We start from the raw sequence: 20,303 nt of genomic DNA on the forward strand, positions 1-20,303 counted from the left end.
CTTATTGATAAAAATTCATTTCAAGTTATTGATGAATTAAAAGGTGCTAGACAAATATTAGGAAGTGTATTTCATCCAACTGAAGATGTATATCTAACATCAGGTAATTATGGTACAATTAATATTTGGGATCTTAAAAAGATGAGATGTAGATCATTAATATATGATGATGGTGCAATTAATGTTACTTCTATAGCAATTTCACATAATGGAGAATATCTTGCATGTGGATCAGATGGTGGAATAGTTAATTTATATGATTGGAAATCTTTTGAAAAAGATTCTCATCCAAAACCACTTCATACATTTAAGAATCTTGTTAATGATTGTAACCATCTTGTTTTTAGAAATGGTCTTCTTTTAATGTCATCTTCAAAAGGAGATAAACAAATAAGAATTGCTAATGTTCAACAAAGAATTGTTTATTCTAATTTCCCTGGATTTTCTAAATTTGGAAGAATTCAAGAAATAGACCTTTCTCCAAATGCTCGTTATTTAGCATTTGGTAATTCAACAGGAAATGTAAGTCTTGTGAAATTAACTGATATGCCAGGTTATTGATTGTTTTGTTGCATTTTTCTTTCTTTTTTTTTTTTTATTAAAATAAATAAAATTACAAATTCCTTCATTTTATAAAAATTCAATCTCATTTCTTTTTGTTTTATCTTCTTCTTTATCCCATAATTCTTTCATATCATCTATCTCTTGTTTAATTTTATCATTTTTATCATTTAAATCTTTTAAATATGGTGCAATATCATCTCTTCTTCGTAAATTTTTTATTGCCATTCTTTTTTTATTTATTTCATTTTCTATCATTTCTTCTTCTTCTTTACAACTATAATATTCTTTACAATCAATTCGGTTTTGTGTATTTTGAATTTCTTTTGTTATTTCTTCAGTTTGATTTATTAATTCTTTGATTTCTTCTTGTTTTAATTTACTTTTTTGAATATCTTTCATTTCTACACTACTTTTGCATCCATATTTCTTTGGACGTTCTAAACAATCTTTTGTTGTATGTTCACTAGATCCACAGTTTTTACATCGTTCTTTTTTTAATACACTCTTCCCTTTGTAATATTGTTTAGGCATCTTACAATTAGTTTATATCCAGTTATCCTTTTTCTAGTTTATTATAAACCATAATTAATAATAAACAATACTATTTCTTATCACTCTTTAATTGCAATTTTATCATAACTTTATTAACTTCTCTCTTTATTTATTCTTTTTCATTACAACTCCTTTTATATTCAATGTTACTTAATGGTTATTAACATAACTGTAAAACATAACCATAATTTCTTATCTCATTAATAATGTATTATCCTCATATCTTTTTTTTTAATATTCTTTGTAAAGTATGGAAATACGAATATCATTGTTAGTGTAAGTGGTGTTTCTAGTCATTCAGTTATGAAAGAAAAAAGAAGGCTCATGGACTAGATAAAATAAAGCACTTCTCTTATCATAATTATTAAATAACGTTATTTTAATCGTTTAGAATACCATGAATAATGTACTTGATTTGTGCCAGATACAATACAAAGGCTTATGTCATAATCAAACACTTCTTAATGAGAATGTCTGTCTAAATTATTAGTTATCTTTTGGTGTTGATATGAAATATAAAAACTATTAAAAAAGGAATGAATTACCACCACGAGAACCATCCTTTCTTTTCTAAAGAAGGATATTCTAAATATTGTGAACAAGCATCAATCGTTAAATTAAATTCATTAACGATAAAAGAGAATCTCTTGATTTGAGTTTGATTTACATAAAGTAAATAAAAGAAAAGAAAAAAATAATATTGAAGTAATTTCAATCAAGAGTTAACAGTGAATCTAACTTCTTTGACCTTGTATTGATATAATCTTCTATTTTATCAGCATATGTATTAGTATCTAATTCTGGATGATTTACCTCATCATCAATAATTTTAACTAATCTCTGAGATACTTGTTCAAAATTGAGTCTATCACCTTTGTTTTGTTTCCAACATTCTTGTATGAGTTCTTTAAATAATGATGGCATAGAGTCATCAAGAGGAAGTCTTTTGCCACTCTTAACAAATTCTTTGATTTGGAATAATGACTTAAAATCTTTGTATGGCTCTTCTTGATAATATAGTTCCCATGAAGTTATAGCAAAAGCAAAAACATCTCCAGCAAATGAGTAGTCATCTTCATAACATTCTGGAGCAAGATAAACTGGTGTTCCAAGTCCTTTATTATCATTTCCATCAATTTTATTTTTTTCAGTTATTCTGGAAGTACCAAAATCAGTAATTTTAATACAACAAGCAGAATCAAAATATAACGAGTTAACAAGCAAATTATCAGGTTTGAGATCCAAATGAACAATTCTATTTTCATGAAGGAATTGCATTCCTCTAGCAGTGTCAAAAAGCATTTTAATTTTAAGTTTATAAGGAAGATAAATATCAGTATCTTTATTATATCTGACATATTCTCCTAATGAACCTAAAACAAAGTATTGCATTACCATCGATATTTGTGGGATATAAGTAACTGATCCCATATAACTTGCTATGAAAGGATTTCTTAATTTACTCATTAATTCACACTCATTAATTACTTCTTGTTTTAGATCTATTGTTTGTTCTTCAGTTAAATTTTCCCATTTAAACATTTTAATTGCAACTGGAATACTTCTATATTTACCAATATAAACTTTACTAGTTGCTCCTTCAGCAATAGGATTTTCTGACATATTTAATTCATCCATATCAAGATGAGTAGAAGATGCAGCATCAGTTTTAATAATAAAGAAATGATGGTATCGTTTAATAACATATTTTAATTCACTATCCAATAATTTTTGATCATCTTGAGTCCAACTTTCGAAGGTTTTGTTAAGAAGGATTTGACTAATTTTGAGTAATACTTTTTTCTTTTTAGAGAACCACACAGAGTATGGTATTTTCATATCTTTAATTTTTGTAGTACATTTAAGAGTCATATAACTAGTAACTATTCTTTGACTTTTTGGAGATAAAATAGTTACTTGAGGACTAAAATGAAATACATATTTTGGATTATCAGGGGTATGAACAATAATCATCATGTATTTATTTCTACTTTTATTTTTAATTATTATTTCTTCAAATCTTGTATCAAATACTTCTGTTGGTACACCTTCATTACCATAATCTAGATCAGTAGGGAATATAGAATATTTGTTTTCTTTTAATGGTTTACTATTTACTGAACCACCAAGATAAAGATAGTATTGTGGTTGTTGTTTTTTATAAATTTCAAAATCATTTTTTCTTTTTCTTGTGAATATCACTAATAAAACAATACAAATTATTATTAACATTACTCCAACCATAACTGCTATTAATATCACTAAATGATAATACCACTTTAGTGTTTTACTTATACATCTTGTTTTATCACTACTATCTGTTTTATATCCTTTCTCACAAAGACATTCTTCTGTACAATATTCTCCTCCATCACATTCTTCTTCATCATTATCATTAATTCCATTACCACAACTTGAAGTAACACATGTAAATAAACTTGTAGCATTATATCCATCTTGACATTTACAATTAGCCAAACAATGATTATTATAACTAAAACATTCAACCCCTTTTCCTTTTTCATTCTTTGAACATGCTGTACTAATACAGTAATGGTCCTTAAGACTATACCCTTCAATACATTGGCATGTACTATTACATCCTTCAATTCCAAAATAACATTGGTCTTTCCCTGTATTACCAGAAGGTTGCCATAAATTATTATACCAACATTTTAACACACAATTATCTCCACCATACCCTTCTTTACATAAACATTTTCCATCTCTTACAGAACATGTTCCTTGTGAACTATTATAATAACAACCATTTGGACAAATAGTTTTAAGATTTATTTGTATATCAATATCATCTTCACTTGACAATAATGCGAAATATCTTTTTGATAATTCATTACCTCCTTCTATTCTAACTGTTAATCCTTCATCTTTACCTCTTGTAGCTAATACCCCAAAATTTTCTCCTTTCCAGAAATTAACACATTTATTTGTTAGTCCATCAGATGTCTTTGAATATTCTTCTAGAAAGACATATCTATTTGACTTAGTAGAATCTAACAATAAAGAAAAATCTCCTTTAAATTCTGTTTCAAAAAACATAACTTTCATTAATCTTCCAGGTGCACATATTGGATAAATATATTCTCCTTTAGAATACATTGGAAAAGTATAGGATGTAGTTAAATGTGATGAATATAAGGATTGAACCAATGTATTATCAAAAGAAAAGAATGGAGTATTAACCTCATTAGATGTTTCTGTGAAAGAAATTTCTAAAGAGACATCAGCCATTTCATTCAATGAAAGAAAGAGATATAATATAGGAGATTCTAATTCTTGTTGATTAGGAACAGGAAATTTAAAATGATTGGATTGGTCATTTTGTGATAAATATCCTTTAATAAGACAGTGTGGTTCAATAGTGTTTATAGAAGAATCTGATAAGTCATAATAAACGTTTACTTTAGATTCACTTTTAAATGTAAAAAGAAGATCAACAACTTGTTTTGTCATTCCAGTTGTATCTAATTTTAACCATTTAGCAGGACGATACTGATTTTGTTTATTTCCTGAGAAAGTACAAGGCCCTACATCAAATAATGTTGAAGAATTAAATGATATTTGAAGAGGTTCAGAATTAAAAGGAAAAGGAATAATATCGTTTGAGGGTATCCAATTAGATTTTTGATAAACATTATAAAATTTTTGACAAACACCATCTCTTTTAATAAATAATGGATTTGTATCACTTATAGGTTGATGTGGATTAATATTTTGACATATATTACAATTACTATCTTGATAATACTCATCTTTACATATCTCACAACTTCCATCTGAAACACAACTACTTGAACATCCAGGTGAACAATCATATGAATAAATACCAATAATGAATAAGATATAAATCAACATTCTTTACATTTTAAAGTTATTATTCTTCTTATTTTAATTTATTATATGGTTCTTTTACTATTTTTATTTTTGTTAATATTCCATCTAAATTTTTTTAAAACTGTAAAATAATTGAAAATTACAATACTTTAAAATTACTTTAAAAAAATTAATCTCTTATTAAATAATCTTTTGTACTTATAAACTTTTGATTCTCATAATTATATTGAAGTGTAAATAACTCTAAATTCTTTGGGTCAATTTCACTTGCCTTACTATACGGAATGTTTAATGTCCAACAAAGAAGAATTACTAGTGCTCTTCTATGCATTGCAATCAGTACATTTCCATCCTTTTCTAAAACAATTTTCATAGCTTCTTTTTGTTGTTGGATAATATCATTTAATGACTGACCTCCTTCAATTCGAGCATCATAATTCCCTTTTTTCCATTGATCGAATACTTCGTCTAATCTACATTTACCATTCTCAAAGATAGTTAACCCTTCGTATTTCCCAAAATCAACTTCATCAAATCCTTTTAAAATTTGGTGTGGATATTTTTCAATAAAATGTTGAACAGATAGTTGTGAACGTAAAAGTGACGATGTGAAGACTGATGAGATTGGAAGGTCTTGATGAGAACTATAAAATCTTTCAGCTTGTTGAACTCCTTCTTCACTTAAAGGACATTGAGGTAAATATTTTCTACCATGAATTAATTTTTGTTTGTTTAATGGGGTTTGTCCATGGCGAACAATAAACAAAGTTTTCATTTTATTTCAAAGATTTTTTAGTTGAATCATCAGTTTTTAATTTATATCTCAATTTATTTACAGTTAACAAATTTGTTTGTATATCTAAAAGTGAATTGAAAATAGACATATAATAAATTTTATAGTATTATTATAATTTATTTATATTTTTCAAACAAAATGAGTTTTTGATATTTTTATACTTTAATGAATGATAAACTATTATTGAATATTCATTGTTCTATTATCTTATTTTATTCTTTATTTATTTGATTGTTTATTTGTATTGTTTATACTATTCATTAAATTTGATTTATTATTTTATATTTATTCATTAATTTCATTTTATGTTTATTATTTTATTTACATTAATATTGAATTAAATTTTATTGATACTTTCAATTATTTATTGATAATTTCTTCATTTATTATCTTCTTTCTATTTTATTTCTTTTACTTCTTTCTTTCATTTCTTATTTATCTTTATTCTATTTTATATTTCTATTTTATTTTCTTTATTTATTATTGATTGGTATTCTAAATACCATCTAACATTTTCATTTTATATTATATCATATTTGTTCAAATCTAATAAGGAATGAAATAGCATTACTATTATTATATGTTGATAATCAACAAATGAATGAACATAATGTTTCAATCAATTTATAAATTATAATACTATTTCAATTCATTGATATTATTTTTATTTATTTTCTCTTTTGGTTCATTCTTTACATCTTCTTTATTTAATTTTAAAATAAATAACAAAATATAAATAGAAATGAATTTTCAAATATAAAACTTAAAAATAATAAAAAAACAAGAAATATCAACTAATAGATAATAATAAAATACTATAATAAATGAACTTTTTTCTCCAATAAACACTATAATAAAAAACAAATAAAAAACTCAAAAAAATAAGAAATATGAAATCTGCTTTAACAAAAGAACAGAAAAGACAGTTTAATTCATTAATCTATGCCGCACAAGAGTCTGAGATGAAATTTGATTTAGTAGAAAGTTTAAAATATTATGAGAGTGCATTAAAATTACTACCAAATCACAAAAAATTACCATTAAAAATTAAACAAATTAAAGACAAAATTGAGAAAAGTAAATCTAAAGTCGACCCTAAAACAGCCAATGACATATCTGGATTTGTGTATAATACAAACCAAAACAAATATTTTCTTAATGGAGGGTTTTGGTTATCAGTTGACATTTTTAATAAACTATTACCTCATCAACGCACAGGTATAAAATGGTTATGGGAACACCATAACGAAACAAAAATTCATGGTTGTATTCTTGGAGATGATATGGGTCTTGGAAAAACAGTCGAAATATTAGCTTTTGTTTTAGGATTAACAAATAATAGTTTTTCTCGTACTTTTCTTATTGTCGTCCCTGCAATGGTTGCTTTACAATGGCAAACAGAAGCAAAGAAATGGTGTCCACCAGTAACACTTTATAGTATTCATCATATGTCACCTCCAGATAGAAGAGCTGCAATTAGTTCAATACAAATAAATGGAGGTATTTTATTGACAACATATAACCTTGTTCAAAACGACGAAGCGAATTTAGGAGTTATTAATTGGGACTATATTATTTTAGATGAGGCACATACAATAAAATCAAGAATTAGTAAAGCCTCTTCGGTTTTAAAGAGTTTTAAAGCAAAACATAAAATTGCTGCAACAGGAACACCAATGATGAATAATTTATTAGAACTGTGGAACATTATGGATTTTACAACTGATGGTGCTTTGTTAGGTAATTATAGTCAATTTCAGTCATATTTTGAACGAATTATTTCCAATGCAAATTTAAGGAATGAAAAAAGTCCATTTGCTAAACGTAGATTATTAGAATTATCCAAAAGGATTGGACCATATATCTTAAGAAGAACAAAGAAAGATGTATTTGGTGATGATAGACCAACAACAACTCTTACTCCTCATCCACAAGAAAAAGATGATGAAGAAGGAAAAAATTCAGAAAATAGTAAGTGTCTTACACTTACTGTTAATAAATACGAATTAATTGTTTGGGTTAAATTAGATTCAAACCAAAAAATGATTTATACAAGGTTATTAAGATCAATTAATATGAGTGAATTAAAAATGCATAAAGTAAGAACTATTATTGGAATGATTAGTTATTTAGAAAAGAGTTGTAGTAATCCTCCTGCCATTAAAGATGTTCTAGAAGATCAAACTAAACCATTTATTGATAACGAAATAATCAAAATGGTTGATGAAGAAACAATAAATTTATGGCCGAAATTAACAGTACTTTTAAAATTATTAAAGATGTGTGAAAAAACAAATGAGAAAGTATTATTATTTAGTCAGTATCAAAGAACATTAGATTCAATATCTGATTTACTTCAATCAAAAGATATTCTATTTTTGAGAATAGATGGAGATTTAGATGATGGACTAAGAAAAGAACGGTTACGAAGGTTCAATCATATGTCGTCATGGGGAGTATTATTAATGACCATTCGAGTTGGAGCATGTGGGTTAAACATTACAGGAGCTTCAAGAGTTGTTATATTTGATGAAGGATGGTCAACAATAGGGAACCAAGCAGTTGATAGAGCCTATAGAATAGGACAAAAAAAGGATGTTGTTACTTATAGAATCGTATCTTGTGGGACAGTAGAAGAAAAGATGTATCGAAGACAAGTTCATAAAACTACTTTGACAGAGCTAACACTTGAAACTAATCAAGAAAAACAAAGGTTTAGACATTGGTTTACAAAAAAAGAGTTATATACATTATTTGATTCTAGTCAAGTTAATTTTGATAATTCTGAAACACATTTAATATTTAAACAATATAAACCATTATATCCTCAAAATATGCCTGAATATCCTGATTGGTTAGATAATCACATCAAAGAAATAGAAAAAGTTGACAATGTTTTTGGAGTGTCTGATCATTCTTTTATTATTAAAACAGATATTCCTGATGAACTTGTTTATGAAAATATAGAAAATGAACAAGAAGAAAAACATTGGGACTTTGATAAAAAAAAAGATGGCTCAAGTATTGGTGGAACAGATAAACAAAGAAAAAATCAATTAAAAACAAAAATTGAAGTAAATATTATTGATGATACAAATGATTTTGTTAATACTAAAACACTACCTTCTAGCCCTTTTACTAATACTATTGTTAAGAGAAGAAAAGACAGATCTACTGCATGTTATGGACATATTTCTAAAGCAAATCCATTTTTAGTAAAAAAGTGTCGATGTTTTCTTAATGATAACGAAAAAAAAGAGTATAATGATTTAGTAGAACAATTAAAAGAATGTAAAAATGATGAACAAAGATTACTATGTTTATTACAATTAGTAAATATTTGTGATGATGATATTCATTTACATGAGAATATTGCATTATTAGCACAAAAGTATTTTAAATAATTTAACAAATAATAACTTATTCATAAATTAATCAATTAGTTTCATCTATTTTTTGATATTCAACCCGTTTTGAATTTTGAAGAGTTTGGTTATGTCTTAAGAATTCAATTTCATCATCTCTACGTTTTCTATTTGATATTACTGAAAATGTTATTAAAAGGAATATAAACAATACAACACTAAGTGGAATAACAGTGTTAACAAATACATTTCTATCCATTAAGTAGTTTGGAAAAAAAGAACAAAATATCCTCTAAAAAGTTTAACAAACTTTCCACTAAAATCCATTATAACTTTAGAATAAATATTTTCAGTGTTTGTTACAATCATGATCTCTCCTGCTGTAAAGTCATGTTTAACTGAACCTGTATAACAAACATGTGGAATTGAATCAACATTATATTGTCCAAAAGATACTTTTAATTCTGTTAAAATAGATGTATGGGGAGTATACGATTCAAATATAAAATAAAATTGTTCTATTACCTGATGAGTTAACTTTAATTTTGTTACATTTGATGAAGGTTGTTGTTTAATTTGAAAAATAGGAGTAGTTACTAAACCTAATGAATATCTTTGAAATTCTTTGTCTCCCTTTAAAATGAACAAAGTAACATTTGTTGGTTGATTATATTTATCTGTTGCTACGAACATTAAATCTATGGAAGATGTTGGGTGAAGTGTTTGTTTAAAAAATACACTTTTTTGTGGAACATCATATTCTTTACGAATAAGATAAACCTCTTCTAAAGAATCATTTAAATTCGGAGTTGAAGATACAAAACAAGTTTGAATATGGGGTGGTGCGTTTACACTAACAGAAGTTAATAACGCATTACTTCTCATATCAAGACCACTTTCATGATAATCATAATACTTTTCAATTCGTTTATTTGTAATAACTAAAAAACTTATTGAAAATAATACAGATAAAATAATACAAATAATAACCCCTGCAATATTAAATAATATATATTTTTTCTTTGTTTGAATTAATTGAATAATTCCTTCTTTAAGTTTTTGTGTAAACGATTTCTTTTCAATATTGTGTTGTTCTTGCATCAACTTCCTTTAAATATTTTTTTAGTTCCATATTTATTTTTTGTTATAAATAACAGAATAAATATGAAAATCAATTAGAGAGAATAAAGTCTCATAAAATAAAGTCCAAATGCCATGAACGCCATACCAAATGAAAAGTACCGTGCTGAAGATTCTGGTGATATGTACTTTAATGAAGAAGGAATTAATTCCAAAATACTCATAAATACCATAATTCCACTAACTCCACAAAGACATATTTCTATAGCTGAAGGTGTTAAAAATGGATAGAATAATGCTCCAACAGTTAATGCTCCAAATGGTTCACATATCCCAGATATTAAAGCCCATTTAAATGCTTCCCATTTACTTCCAGTAGAAGAATAGACTGGAGCAGCAACAGCTAATCCTTCTGGAATATTATGTCCAGCAATTACTAACATTAATGGTAATCCAGATTCAATACCATGTAAACATGCCATATAAACAGCAATCCCTTCAGGGAAATTATGAAGACAAATACTAAAAGCAGTTTTAATACCTAACATAAGAATATCTTCTCTTTCTTTTCTTATTTGTTGTTGTTCATCAGTTTCAGTTTTTGGTTTAGGAAAAAAACGAGATAAATCAGGTTCAGGAATAGACTTCTCTAATAAAACAAATAATATCATTCCAATAAAAAACTATAACATTAATATTCTTAATTTAATTTTAATATTTAACAAACCGCTATGTTTGGTATTGAAAATCCTATTGTATTTATTGCTCCTTGTAAAATATCTACGAATGAGACATAAATCATCACACCTGCACTGAAACTTAACATTTTTCCTAACTTTTTATAATCAGGTTCTCCAAATAAATAAACAACAATACCACCTACTGCAGTTGCAAGTCCAGAACATGTAGTACATATCATAGCAGTAGTGAATGATGACATAACTAAACTACTTCTTTTAAAGTTCATTTTTTTCGAGTTTTATGTTGTCACAATAAATAAAACTATGAAAAAAAAAAGAACATAAACAAACAATTGTCATTAAATGAATTATTACTCATCAAATGTCAAGTGGAATTATTTCAATTCCTTCAAACTTATTTGCTCCTAATGACTTCTCTTGCATCAACATTTTTCCTTCTAAATTCATCACTCCAATAAAAGTTTCAAATTTATCTTCATTTTCAAATGTTTTTAAATAAAGGATAGTGTCTTCTTGATATGGAATTAATTTAATTGATGAAAAACCATGAGACTTATTATATTGTGAGTCTGTAAAAACTCTAGGATTTTGGAAATTTTCATCAAACTCAATAACATATTTTCCACTTGCATAAAGATTATCATATGTTTCATTATATGCAATATTACTTATTTTTCTTGGTGCAAAATACCACTTTCTATTAATATTAGAAAATACTACAGCTTCCATCGAAGTATATCCTGGTGATGATACACCTAATAAATTATCAATTGTCTTATAAACAAAAGAAAAATCAACAGTTTCATAAACTCCATTTTTCTGAACCTTTTGAACGTAATATTTATTTGATCTACCAATAACTCCATCTATATTTAATGAATCTAATCCTTGACTTCCTAAATATAACGTATCATCAACAATAGTAGCCCATTCTGGTTTAAAAGCATTATCACTAGTTCCATTTCCATCAGCCATAATCACACGTGCATAAAACTTTTTATTCTTAATATCTAATTGATGTCCAATACCAGTCTTGTCATCAAAGACATATAATTTGTCATAAAACTGAATTATTTCAGACATCTCATTTCCTCTTGTTTTATATAAATAATTAGAAACAACATCAAATCCTTTTGAAGTAGATTCATTAAATGTCCATTCATCTTTTTCTTTTAATAAAATTCCAAAATGGACTTTACAAATATGTTGTTTTTTTGTTGAATCTAGATTGTATTTGTCATCATCACTGACAAAAATAACTTGAAACATCTTTGACTCTGGAGAATATTGCTTATAACCAGCCATTGAATCACCATATATAAATGATTTCTTCTCTTTTAGTCCTAAGTTATATCTATCATCATTTAAAAACATAATCAATATTACTGTAGCAAATGCAATTACCATAAAAATGCATGCTACAGTATAGGCAATAATTTTTAGAATAACCTTTTTATGCATGCTAATATCAAATATGAACTATTAAAGTTCTTTTAACCTATTATATCCAACTTGCATTAAAACTGTGTTAGTTTATTTTTTCAAACAAACAAGTTTATATATAATTTTGTATAACAACTTTCTTTTACGAAACTATCTTTCTCTTAAAAGTGTTTTTCTTTGACTAATTAATTAATAATAAACTGATTAATAAAAACTGAATGAATTTAAAGTGCTTTTCTTCTTGAAACAGCCCTCATAACACATCCATCTCCTCCAACTTTATAAATAGTATTAAACCATTTGAACATGATTTGTGCTGGTGGAACAAATGTAGCTTCTTTATTTTCTGATGCTCCAAGTCCTTTATAAACATACATCATTAACCAACTTTGTTGTTCTATTGAGAGTGTTGAAACGTAACTTTCTTTTACTTCTTTAACTGATGCTAATACACTTAATATTGCTTCTGCATTTTTTTCTAATATTGGAGTATCTTTACATCCTAATGGAATAACATCTAACATTTCTTTAAGTCCTTCTTCAATGTTTATTCCTCCTTTTATGACTTGGTCTGCAATTTCTACATGTTTTTCAACTGCTGTGGTGTAATCTACTGCTGGTGCTTCTTCTCCCATTTCTCTAAATTTCCTCTTTTCAAGTTCTCTTTTTAAAGTTTTCAACGTTTCTTCTTTTTCAGTTTTTTCTTAAATCTGTATATTATTTTCTGTTTTATATATCCTTTTATTTCTTTCTTCTTTCTTATTTTCTATTTACTGTTATCATTGTTTCAATTCATTTCTCTGTTATTCTTTTATTATTTATGTGTTGTTTTCTTTCTTTTTTGTTTAAATTTTTGATATTCTTTTTTTGATTAAACATTGAAAGATAACATTAAATGAATTGTTGTATGAATATTTTCTTTAGTTTGTTTAGTCTTTTTAACATTATTAAATAATGAAACAGTTGTTTTTGATGATTAAAATATCATTTAATTAATAGATATTCAATAAATGATTTATCAAATAAAAGAAATTGAATGAATAAAAGATGATAAAATAGATAAGAAATATTATTAATTATTGATAAATGAATTTTTATTTTATATGAAATAAAAATTAAAAAAAGAAAAATAATATTTATAATAATAATTTTTTTTAATTCAAATATTAAAATAAAAATTAAAATAAAAAAAAAAAAGAAATATTATAACCAAAAAATGATTTAATGTTTAAAAAATTGAATGGTTTTAAGAAAATTATTTCTTAACTGCTGGTTTTTTAACAACTGGTTTCTTCTTTTTTGTTTCTCCTATTCCATTCATTTCATCTAATTTTGTTTTATATAATTTATCCATTTCTTCATTTTCGGTTTGTAACATAGCAAGATATATAGACACTCTTTCTTGAGGTGTTTTTTCTTCATTATCTGCTTTTAATTTCATAACAATAGATTCTACATCTCCTACATTACTTTTTCCTTCTAACATTCCTGACCATCTTTGTAAATCTTCTGAATGAAGTTCTAATTGTTTCTTTAATATTCCAAGTGTTCCACTATAATTTTCTGCTTCTTTACAAATATTATTTATACTATCATTATATCCATTCTTTTCTTTTTCTATATCTTCTAAATTTTTTCTTAAATTTTTTGATACTCCATCTAATTCTTCCATTTCTTCTTCTAATTCTGTTACTTCTTCTTCTAATTTTTTATTTGCTTTAGATTGTTCTTCAAATTTACTTGTAATATCTGCTCCATTCTTTAATTCTTGTTCTACTTGAATTTCTTTATTTAATTTTTCTAATTCTTCTTTTAATTCTTTTAATTCTTGTTGTAATATACTTTTCTTTGAATCATCTTTTTGATGTTCTTTTTCTAATATTTTGATTTTTTCATTAAGTTCTTCATTTTTTTTATTTAATTCTTCTATTTTATTTGTATATTCTTCTATTTCTTTTTTATATTCTTTTCCTTTTATTTCTATTTCTTCTATTTCTTTTTCTTTATTTTCATTTATTCCTTTAACTTCTTCTATTTCTTGTTTTATTGATTCTAATTCTTGTTCCATTAATCCTTTCTTTTCTATCATTTCTTCATTTTCTTTTTTCATATCTAAATTCATTTTAATTAAATCATTTTTACTTTTCATTTGCATTTGTAATTCTCCTGATGCATTCCCTAATTCATTTTTCATTGCTTGAAGTTCTTTAAATGTTTTAAATGCATGATGGAATAATGATGCATAAATTGCAAGTGCTCTTTCATCAATATCTCCTTCTTTTACTTCTTCTACTTCAAGTAATCTATCAATTCCCATCTTTTTTTGTGCAAATTCAAATCCATATTCTAATACTTCTTCTGCTGTTTTATTTGCTATTTCTTCATATTCAAATCCATTCTCTCCTGTTAATCTTGTATATGCATGACATAATGCTAATATAGCTTTTCCATCATTAAATGATTGTTTAAAACTACTTATATTAACTCCTGCATATCCTTCTGTTGTTTGTCTAACCCATGCTAAAAGTGCATCTTCTTCTCTTAATGGTTTTCCATTTTCTGTTCCAACTAAATCAACTGGATTCATACGATAAATTCTATATAATGTATATAATAATCCTAATATTAATTTATTTCCATATTTCTCTGCATCAATAATATCTTCTGCTGAACATCCTGGATTTTTAACTAACATATCTCTTTCCATAAATGTTAATGCACAATGTAAATTATTAATACATTGAATTCTATTCTTTGGTGCATGATTATATCTTTCTCTTAAGATTTTCTTAGAAATTATTTCAAAGAAATTAATTAATACAATCCCTGTTTTAAAGTCTGTACTTATATCTTTAACTGTCATTCCTCGTTGTTGAACTGTTTCATTCACCCAATGTGTGAATGCTTGTTGTTGTACAATAATCCATCTTTTATTCTTTTGTTCTCTTTTCTCTTTTTCTTCTTCTGTAATATCTCTAGGTGTATTTAATACCTTATCTGTTCCTTCCATTTTCTTGTGTTTCTTTTAGTTCCATCTCAAAATCTTCTTTACCTTCTTCTATTTTTGGTCTTTTTGATTTTTTTTATCTTTTCTGTTTTTCTCCTTTATCTCTTTTCCTTTCCTTTATTTTTTTTTTTTCTTTTTTTTTATATATATATATGTTTTATTGTTTTTCTTTTTATCTTTAAGTACTTAAATATATATATTATTATTCATTTTTCTTATTAAAAAAAAAAAAACCAAATAACACAAATTAATTATTGTTTATTGAACAAGATTAAAATCTGGAATATCTTCTGCTAACAAACCAAGTCCTTCTGGTATTTTTTCTAACCATTCTTGAACATTATTCTTTTTTCCATCAATTATTTTTCCTCCATGAATTGTACAATTTCCTTCTTGTGTTCCTACTGGTTGTGCTGAACATCCTTCAATTGTAGAATTTACAATAACTCCTTGTCCTTTATCACTTACAAATAATGCATAATCTTTTCCTGCAACAAGATTACAATCATATACAAGTGGATTTGCTCCTGTTCTAATTGCCATTCCTGGTAATGCATTTTCTGTAACCGATGTTCTTACAAATATTCCATCTGCTTTATTATGTAAATATATTCCATTTGATTGTCCTCTTGAAATATCTGAATCTACAACAATTGGATTTCCACTTCCTCTTACTTCAATTCCTGGCATTGTATTTTCTTTCATTGTACATGATGCAAATAATCCTTTTCCATTTTCATATACAAACACTCCTGCATTTTTTCCTTCTTTAATATTACTATGAACAATACATGGATTTCCTTCTTCACATGATGCAATCCCTGGAAGATAATTTTTAGAAATCTCACAATCTATCATTACTCCTTTTCCTTTATTTTTAACAAATAATCCATTTGATGTTCCATCTATAACTTTTGTATTTATTATTACTGGATTCCCTCCACTATGTGTTAATATTCCTGGTTTCTTATTTAATGATATTGTACAATCTATAATACATCCTCTTCCATTTTCTGTAACATATATTCCTGTTCCACATTGTGAAATTAAACTTTCACTTATTAATGGATTAGATCCTTGTGAAATAGAAATTCCTGTTCCACAATCTCTAAATGTACTTTTATCTATTAATATACTTGTTTCTTCTCCATTACATGCAATCCCAACTTTGCTACATTGTGTAATATTACATTTGATCATAGTTATTGATGAACTATGTGGTGACATAATTATTCCTTCTTCTCCATTACAAATCCCACATCCTTCTAATATTATTTCTCCTTGTTGTACGTCAATAACTGGTTTCATACTAGCTGATGTCGTAAAATCAATATTTTCTATCACTACTTTTTCCGCTGTTGACATTAATACACATGCCGATGAATCCGTTTTAACTACTACATTAGACCCCCCTTCTTCTACTAATCCAATAATAATTACTGACTTGTCTATAACTATAGGCTCACTTTCTTCATATTTCCCACTCTCCACAAATATATATGAATTGGGTTGTGCATTTCTTACTGCCTCTGCAATGTGTTGTCGTTTTCTTTTCGGTCCTACATATATTTTGTTCATTCCTTTCTTACTTGGAACTTGTCCCATTTTGTTTCAATCAGACAATTTTTAGATGGGAGATAATTTTTGGTTAAAACAGAACATAAAACGTCAAGCAAGTACATTTTTTCATTTGAATAGAAGATTATGAAAGTTAATTGTTCATTACCAACAGAAAGCATAAAAAATTAAAAGAATATATAAATAGAACAATACAAAAATAAAAAAAAGAAAAATTAAAAATAAAAGAGAAAAAAACATCACCACAAAAGGTGAAAACTAAGAAGAACTCAAAAAACATTTAGAGACATGTCTAAAACTGCAACACTTGAAAAAAGGGGAACTATTTGTTGGTCACCTAAAGGAAATCTTCTTGCTGTTGGTACTACAGCTGATACCATTGATGAAGATTTCGATAGTTCATCATTTATTGAAATATATGAGGTTTCATCTGAAGCCAAGTTAGTAAAGAAAGTTTCTGCACAAAACAGATTTTATAAATTAACATGGGGACCATATGAAGGATATGAAAATGGAATTATTGCTGTTTCTAATGATGAGTCAAAAATTGTTCTTTATGATGTTAGTAAAATTCTTGAAATGAAAGAAGAAGAAGATGTTGAAAAAGCTAAAATTACAGAAATGGAAACAAAAGAAGTTATTTATGATATCCAGTTCCATCCAAGTCAAAAACAACTTGTTGCTGGAGGTGCATGTGGAGAGTTTATTATTTATGATATTTCAAATTTAAAAAATATTCAATTTACTCAACCAGAACAAAAAACACAAGCTGACATTAAATGTGTTAATTGGAATGTTAAAGTTCCTCACATTATTGCATTAACATTGTCAACTGGTTCAATTGTTATTTTTGATTGTAAAAAGAAGAAAAATATTATGACATTTAATGATAAGACACATGCCAATTGGAAAGGAGCGTGTTGGGTTCCAACTGAGAAAACAACAATTGTTACTATTTCTGACTCAGAAGAAAAACCAGTACAACTTTGGGATGTTAGAAATACAATGGCACCAGTTAGAGTTTTTGAAGGACACAAAGCACCAGTTTGGTCTATTAGTTTTAGTAAAACAGACCCAAATATTTTTGCTACTACTGGACAAGATAAAACAGCTATTTGGAACTTTGAGACAGGAAAAATTATTTGTGAATTCCCATCTCAAGAAAATGTTTGGGATACATTTGTTCAATGGAGTAGTCAAGAAGGAAGAATGTGTACATGTGGTCTTGATGGATTTATTAATTTTTATACTATTAGTGATTATGGAGATGGAAAACATCCAAAATGGATGGAAAGAACATCAGGATGTACTTTTGGATTTGGTGGTAAAATGGGTATTTTTAAAGGGAAAGAAGTGTTGTTAAAGAAAATGGTTGGAAATGTTTCTATTAAAAAAATGGAAAAAGGAGAAATTGAAGAATTATGTGTAAAACGATCTGAAACATGTCAAGGAGATGAACAAGAAACATGGAAACTTATTAGTGGAATTGTTTGTAAAGACAATAATGCAGTAATTAAAATTACAGGGTTTGAAGGAGAGAATGTTAAAGAAAAAGTTAATGAATATTATAAAGAAAAAGGATTATTTAAAGTTAATGAAATAAAAGAAGAAGTTTCACAAGGAAAAGAAGTTAATAAAGCAGAAGTTGAAGAAGAAGATGATCCATTTGAACATATGGGAGAAGAGGAAGAAGGAACTAAAGAAAAGATTGAAGGGGAAAGTGTTACTGAAGAAGTTAAAGAAGAAAAGTATAAAGAAGATACTGTAGAAGATAAGATTATTGAAGAATTGGTTGTTAGTGGTGAAATTGATAAAGCTGTAGAGTTTTGTATTAAAACTAAACGGTTTGCTGATGCATTAATTATGACAGAAAATAATAAAGAAATACATTCAAAAGTTATTGAAGAATATAAAAAAGAAGAATGGAATAGAAAGAAATCATTAAATATAGTTAATGCTATTATGGAAGATAAACTTGAACAAATTGTTGAGGAGTGTAATGTTGAAGAATGGAAATTTGTATTATATGCTATTTGTATTCATGCTAATGTTGCACTAAAACCAGTATTAATTGTAAGACTTGGAGATAAATTATATCCAATTAATAAACATGCAGCATTAATTTGTTATATTGCATCAGGTAATGTTAATAAATTAATTGATATTTGGATTGACGCTTCACATGGAATTGAGGAAGTTATTGAAAGAATTGAAATATTAAGAAGTATGTGTGGTCAAATTCAATTAACGGATTCTATTACAACTAAAATAGTTGAACATGCTACACAATTAGCTTCTATAGGAGAATTGAATGCAGCTCAAAAGTTAATTGAATGCCTTGGTGCTCAACAAAATGACAAAACAAAAGAATTAATTGATAGAATTTATTATGCCCAAGGTGCTCATGGAACTCAACCAGTATGTCCTTATAAGAAAGTAGTTGTTGGTTCTATTCAACAACCACATACTCAACAAAATACTCCACAACAAAGACCCGTCACCAATAATCAATTCTTCCCACCTGTTCCATCACCATCCAGTGGTATTCCAACATTACCCACTATTCAACAACCAACATTACAAACTCAAAATCGTACCCAACCAGTATTATCTCAAATTCCTGTTATACCAGCTTCTGTTCAACCAGTAATGCCTAGTATTCCACAACCACAAGTACTTCCAACAACTTCAAAAGTAAATCCACCAATTCCACAACCAGTAATGCCACCAGTACCTACTCTAGGAACACAGTCAATGTTACCACAAGTTCCAGTTCCAGGAACACAACCAACATTGCCAAGTATTCCACAACCAGTAATGCCACCAGTACCTACTCCAGTAGTACAACCACCAATTCCCTCTATTCCAAAAGTTACTGTACCAATTTCACAACCAGTGATGCCAGTTATGTCACAAGCTAATAACACATCAAGTTCTAGTGATGGAGTTATTGATATTATGGTTTGTGAAGAGTTAAAGAAAGTTCTTGATCAGGTTACATCTAATATTGAAACCAAATCAAAAGGAACTTCATTTGAAAGACCAGCAAGTGTTGCATTGAAAAAAGCATCTAGTTTTGCTGGATGCATTGATAAAATTCCAGCAGATATTGCAAAACAATTTATTAATTTATTCAATGATCTTCTTGAAGGAAAAGTTGGAGAAGCAGAACAAGCCTTCAAAAAATTACTAGTTAATAAACAAACTACTCAATATATTCCAGCTTCAAGTGTTGCTTCAGTTAAATATGTTGTTGATGTTTCCAAACAGATGAAGTAATATTAATTCATTTTGAAGTTAAGTGTTTCTTTAATTGCTCAGTTAAAAACTAATGTTAAGAATCATAAATATTTACTAATCTT

At 26.8% G+C, this 20,303-nt stretch overlaps 12 protein-coding genes across 12 annotated transcripts, besides 23 other annotated features; 3 read left to right on the forward strand and 9 right to left on the reverse strand.

Annotated features, from left to right (window-relative positions):
• Positions 1-141: 141 nt before the first annotated feature.
• Positions 142-561, forward strand: EDI_330780 (uncharacterized protein; the record flags this gene model as incomplete). The annotated part of the gene is made up of 1 exon (XM_001741602.1): positions 142-561. One exon carries the CDS (start codon positions 142-144, stop codon positions 559-561), a length of 420 nt encoding a protein of 139 aa, XP_001741654.1.
• Positions 562-584: 23 nt separating this feature from the next.
• Positions 585-616: a sequence feature (AT_rich).
• A 14-nt stretch (positions 617-630) lies between these two features.
• EDI_330790 (uncharacterized protein) lies at positions 631-1,095 on the reverse strand (the record flags this gene model as incomplete). Its single annotated transcript, XM_001741603.1, has 1 exon — positions 631-1,095. One exon carries the CDS (start codon positions 1,093-1,095, stop codon positions 631-633), a length of 465 nt encoding a protein of 154 aa, XP_001741655.1.
• Positions 778-950: a microsatellite.
• Positions 1,096-1,827: 732 nt separating the features above from the next.
• Positions 1,828-4,992, reverse strand: EDI_330800 (serine-threonine protein kinase, putative; the record flags this gene model as incomplete). Its single annotated transcript, XM_001741604.1, has 1 exon — positions 1,828-4,992. The coding sequence occupies one exon, from the start codon at positions 4,990-4,992 to the stop codon at positions 1,828-1,830; it is 3,165 nt and encodes a 1,054-aa protein (XP_001741656.1).
• Positions 3,108-3,128: a sequence feature (AT_rich).
• A 28-nt stretch (positions 4,993-5,020) lies between the features above and the next one.
• Positions 5,021-5,160: a sequence feature (AT_rich).
• On the reverse strand, positions 5,141-5,746 carry EDI_330810 (phosphoglycerate mutase, putative; the record flags this gene model as incomplete). Its single annotated transcript, XM_001741605.1, has 1 exon — positions 5,141-5,746. The coding sequence occupies one exon, from the start codon at positions 5,744-5,746 to the stop codon at positions 5,141-5,143; it is 606 nt and encodes a 201-aa protein (XP_001741657.1).
• Positions 5,747-5,853: 107 nt separating this feature from the next.
• Positions 5,854-5,897: a sequence feature (AT_rich).
• An 81-nt stretch (positions 5,898-5,978) lies between these two features.
• Positions 5,979-6,091: a microsatellite.
• Positions 6,092-6,162: 71 nt separating this feature from the next.
• Positions 6,163-6,246: a microsatellite.
• Positions 6,247-6,388: 142 nt separating this feature from the next.
• Positions 6,389-6,442: a sequence feature (AT_rich).
• Positions 6,443-6,482: 40 nt separating this feature from the next.
• Positions 6,483-6,580: a microsatellite.
• A 77-nt stretch (positions 6,581-6,657) lies between these two features.
• EDI_330820 (DNA repair and recombination protein RAD54B, putative) lies at positions 6,658-9,171 on the forward strand (the record flags this gene model as incomplete). The annotated part of the gene is made up of 1 exon (XM_001741606.1): positions 6,658-9,171. The coding sequence occupies one exon, from the start codon at positions 6,658-6,660 to the stop codon at positions 9,169-9,171; it is 2,514 nt and encodes an 837-aa protein (XP_001741658.1).
• Positions 9,160-9,203: a sequence feature (AT_rich).
• Positions 9,203-10,233, reverse strand: EDI_330830 (uncharacterized protein; the record flags this gene model as incomplete). The annotated part of the gene is made up of 2 exons (XM_001741607.1): positions 9,203-9,383; positions 9,443-10,233. 2 exons carry the CDS (start codon positions 10,231-10,233, stop codon positions 9,203-9,205), a joined length of 972 nt encoding a protein of 323 aa, XP_001741659.1.
• Positions 10,129-10,152: a sequence feature (AT_rich).
• Positions 10,234-10,307: 74 nt separating the features above from the next.
• On the reverse strand, positions 10,308-11,179 carry EDI_330840 (zinc transporter, putative; the record flags this gene model as incomplete). Its single annotated transcript, XM_001741608.1, has 2 exons — positions 10,308-10,895; positions 10,940-11,179. 2 exons carry the CDS (start codon positions 11,177-11,179, stop codon positions 10,308-10,310), a joined length of 828 nt encoding a protein of 275 aa, XP_001741660.1.
• Positions 10,887-10,934: a sequence feature (AT_rich).
• A 91-nt stretch (positions 11,180-11,270) lies between the features above and the next one.
• On the reverse strand, positions 11,271-12,374 carry EDI_330850 (Apyrase precursor, putative; the record flags this gene model as incomplete). The annotated part of the gene is made up of 1 exon (XM_001741609.1): positions 11,271-12,374. The coding sequence occupies one exon, from the start codon at positions 12,372-12,374 to the stop codon at positions 11,271-11,273; it is 1,104 nt and encodes a 367-aa protein (XP_001741661.1).
• Positions 12,375-12,580: 206 nt separating this feature from the next.
• On the reverse strand, positions 12,581-12,991 carry EDI_330860 (arp2/3 complex 16 kD subunit, putative; the record flags this gene model as incomplete). Its single annotated transcript, XM_001741610.1, has 1 exon — positions 12,581-12,991. The coding sequence occupies one exon, from the start codon at positions 12,989-12,991 to the stop codon at positions 12,581-12,583; it is 411 nt and encodes a 136-aa protein (XP_001741662.1).
• A 51-nt stretch (positions 12,992-13,042) lies between these two features.
• Positions 13,043-13,225: a microsatellite.
• A 106-nt stretch (positions 13,226-13,331) lies between these two features.
• Positions 13,332-13,524: a sequence feature (AT_rich).
• Positions 13,525-13,559: a microsatellite.
• Positions 13,560-13,611: 52 nt separating this feature from the next.
• On the reverse strand, positions 13,612-15,366 carry EDI_330870 (alpha-actinin, putative; the record flags this gene model as incomplete). Its single annotated transcript, XM_001741611.1, has 1 exon — positions 13,612-15,366. One exon carries the CDS (start codon positions 15,364-15,366, stop codon positions 13,612-13,614), a length of 1,755 nt encoding a protein of 584 aa, XP_001741663.1.
• Positions 14,020-14,189: a microsatellite.
• Positions 14,224-14,401: a microsatellite.
• Positions 14,299-14,462: a microsatellite.
• A 67-nt stretch (positions 15,367-15,433) lies between the features above and the next one.
• Positions 15,434-15,505: a microsatellite.
• Positions 15,506-15,596: a sequence feature (AT_rich).
• Positions 15,597-15,621: 25 nt separating this feature from the next.
• On the reverse strand, positions 15,622-16,968 carry EDI_330880 (F-box only protein, putative; the record flags this gene model as incomplete). Its single annotated transcript, XM_001741612.1, has 1 exon — positions 15,622-16,968. The coding sequence occupies one exon, from the start codon at positions 16,966-16,968 to the stop codon at positions 15,622-15,624; it is 1,347 nt and encodes a 448-aa protein (XP_001741664.1).
• A 168-nt stretch (positions 16,969-17,136) lies between these two features.
• Positions 17,137-17,178: a microsatellite.
• A 51-nt stretch (positions 17,179-17,229) lies between these two features.
• EDI_330890 (uncharacterized protein) lies at positions 17,230-20,220 on the forward strand (the record flags this gene model as incomplete). The annotated part of the gene is made up of 1 exon (XM_001741613.1): positions 17,230-20,220. The coding sequence occupies one exon, from the start codon at positions 17,230-17,232 to the stop codon at positions 20,218-20,220; it is 2,991 nt and encodes a 996-aa protein (XP_001741665.1).
• Positions 17,644-17,679: a sequence feature (AT_rich).
• Positions 18,538-18,701: a microsatellite.
• Positions 20,221-20,303: the final 83 nt, after the last annotated feature.

The sequence above is a fragment of the Entamoeba dispar genome, genomic scaffold, assembly GCF_000209125.1.
Source record: "Entamoeba dispar SAW760 scf_1105229463809 genomic scaffold, whole genome shotgun sequence".
In the NCBI taxonomy this organism is placed as follows: domain Eukaryota; phylum Evosea; order Mastigamoebida; family Endamoebidae; genus Entamoeba; species Entamoeba dispar.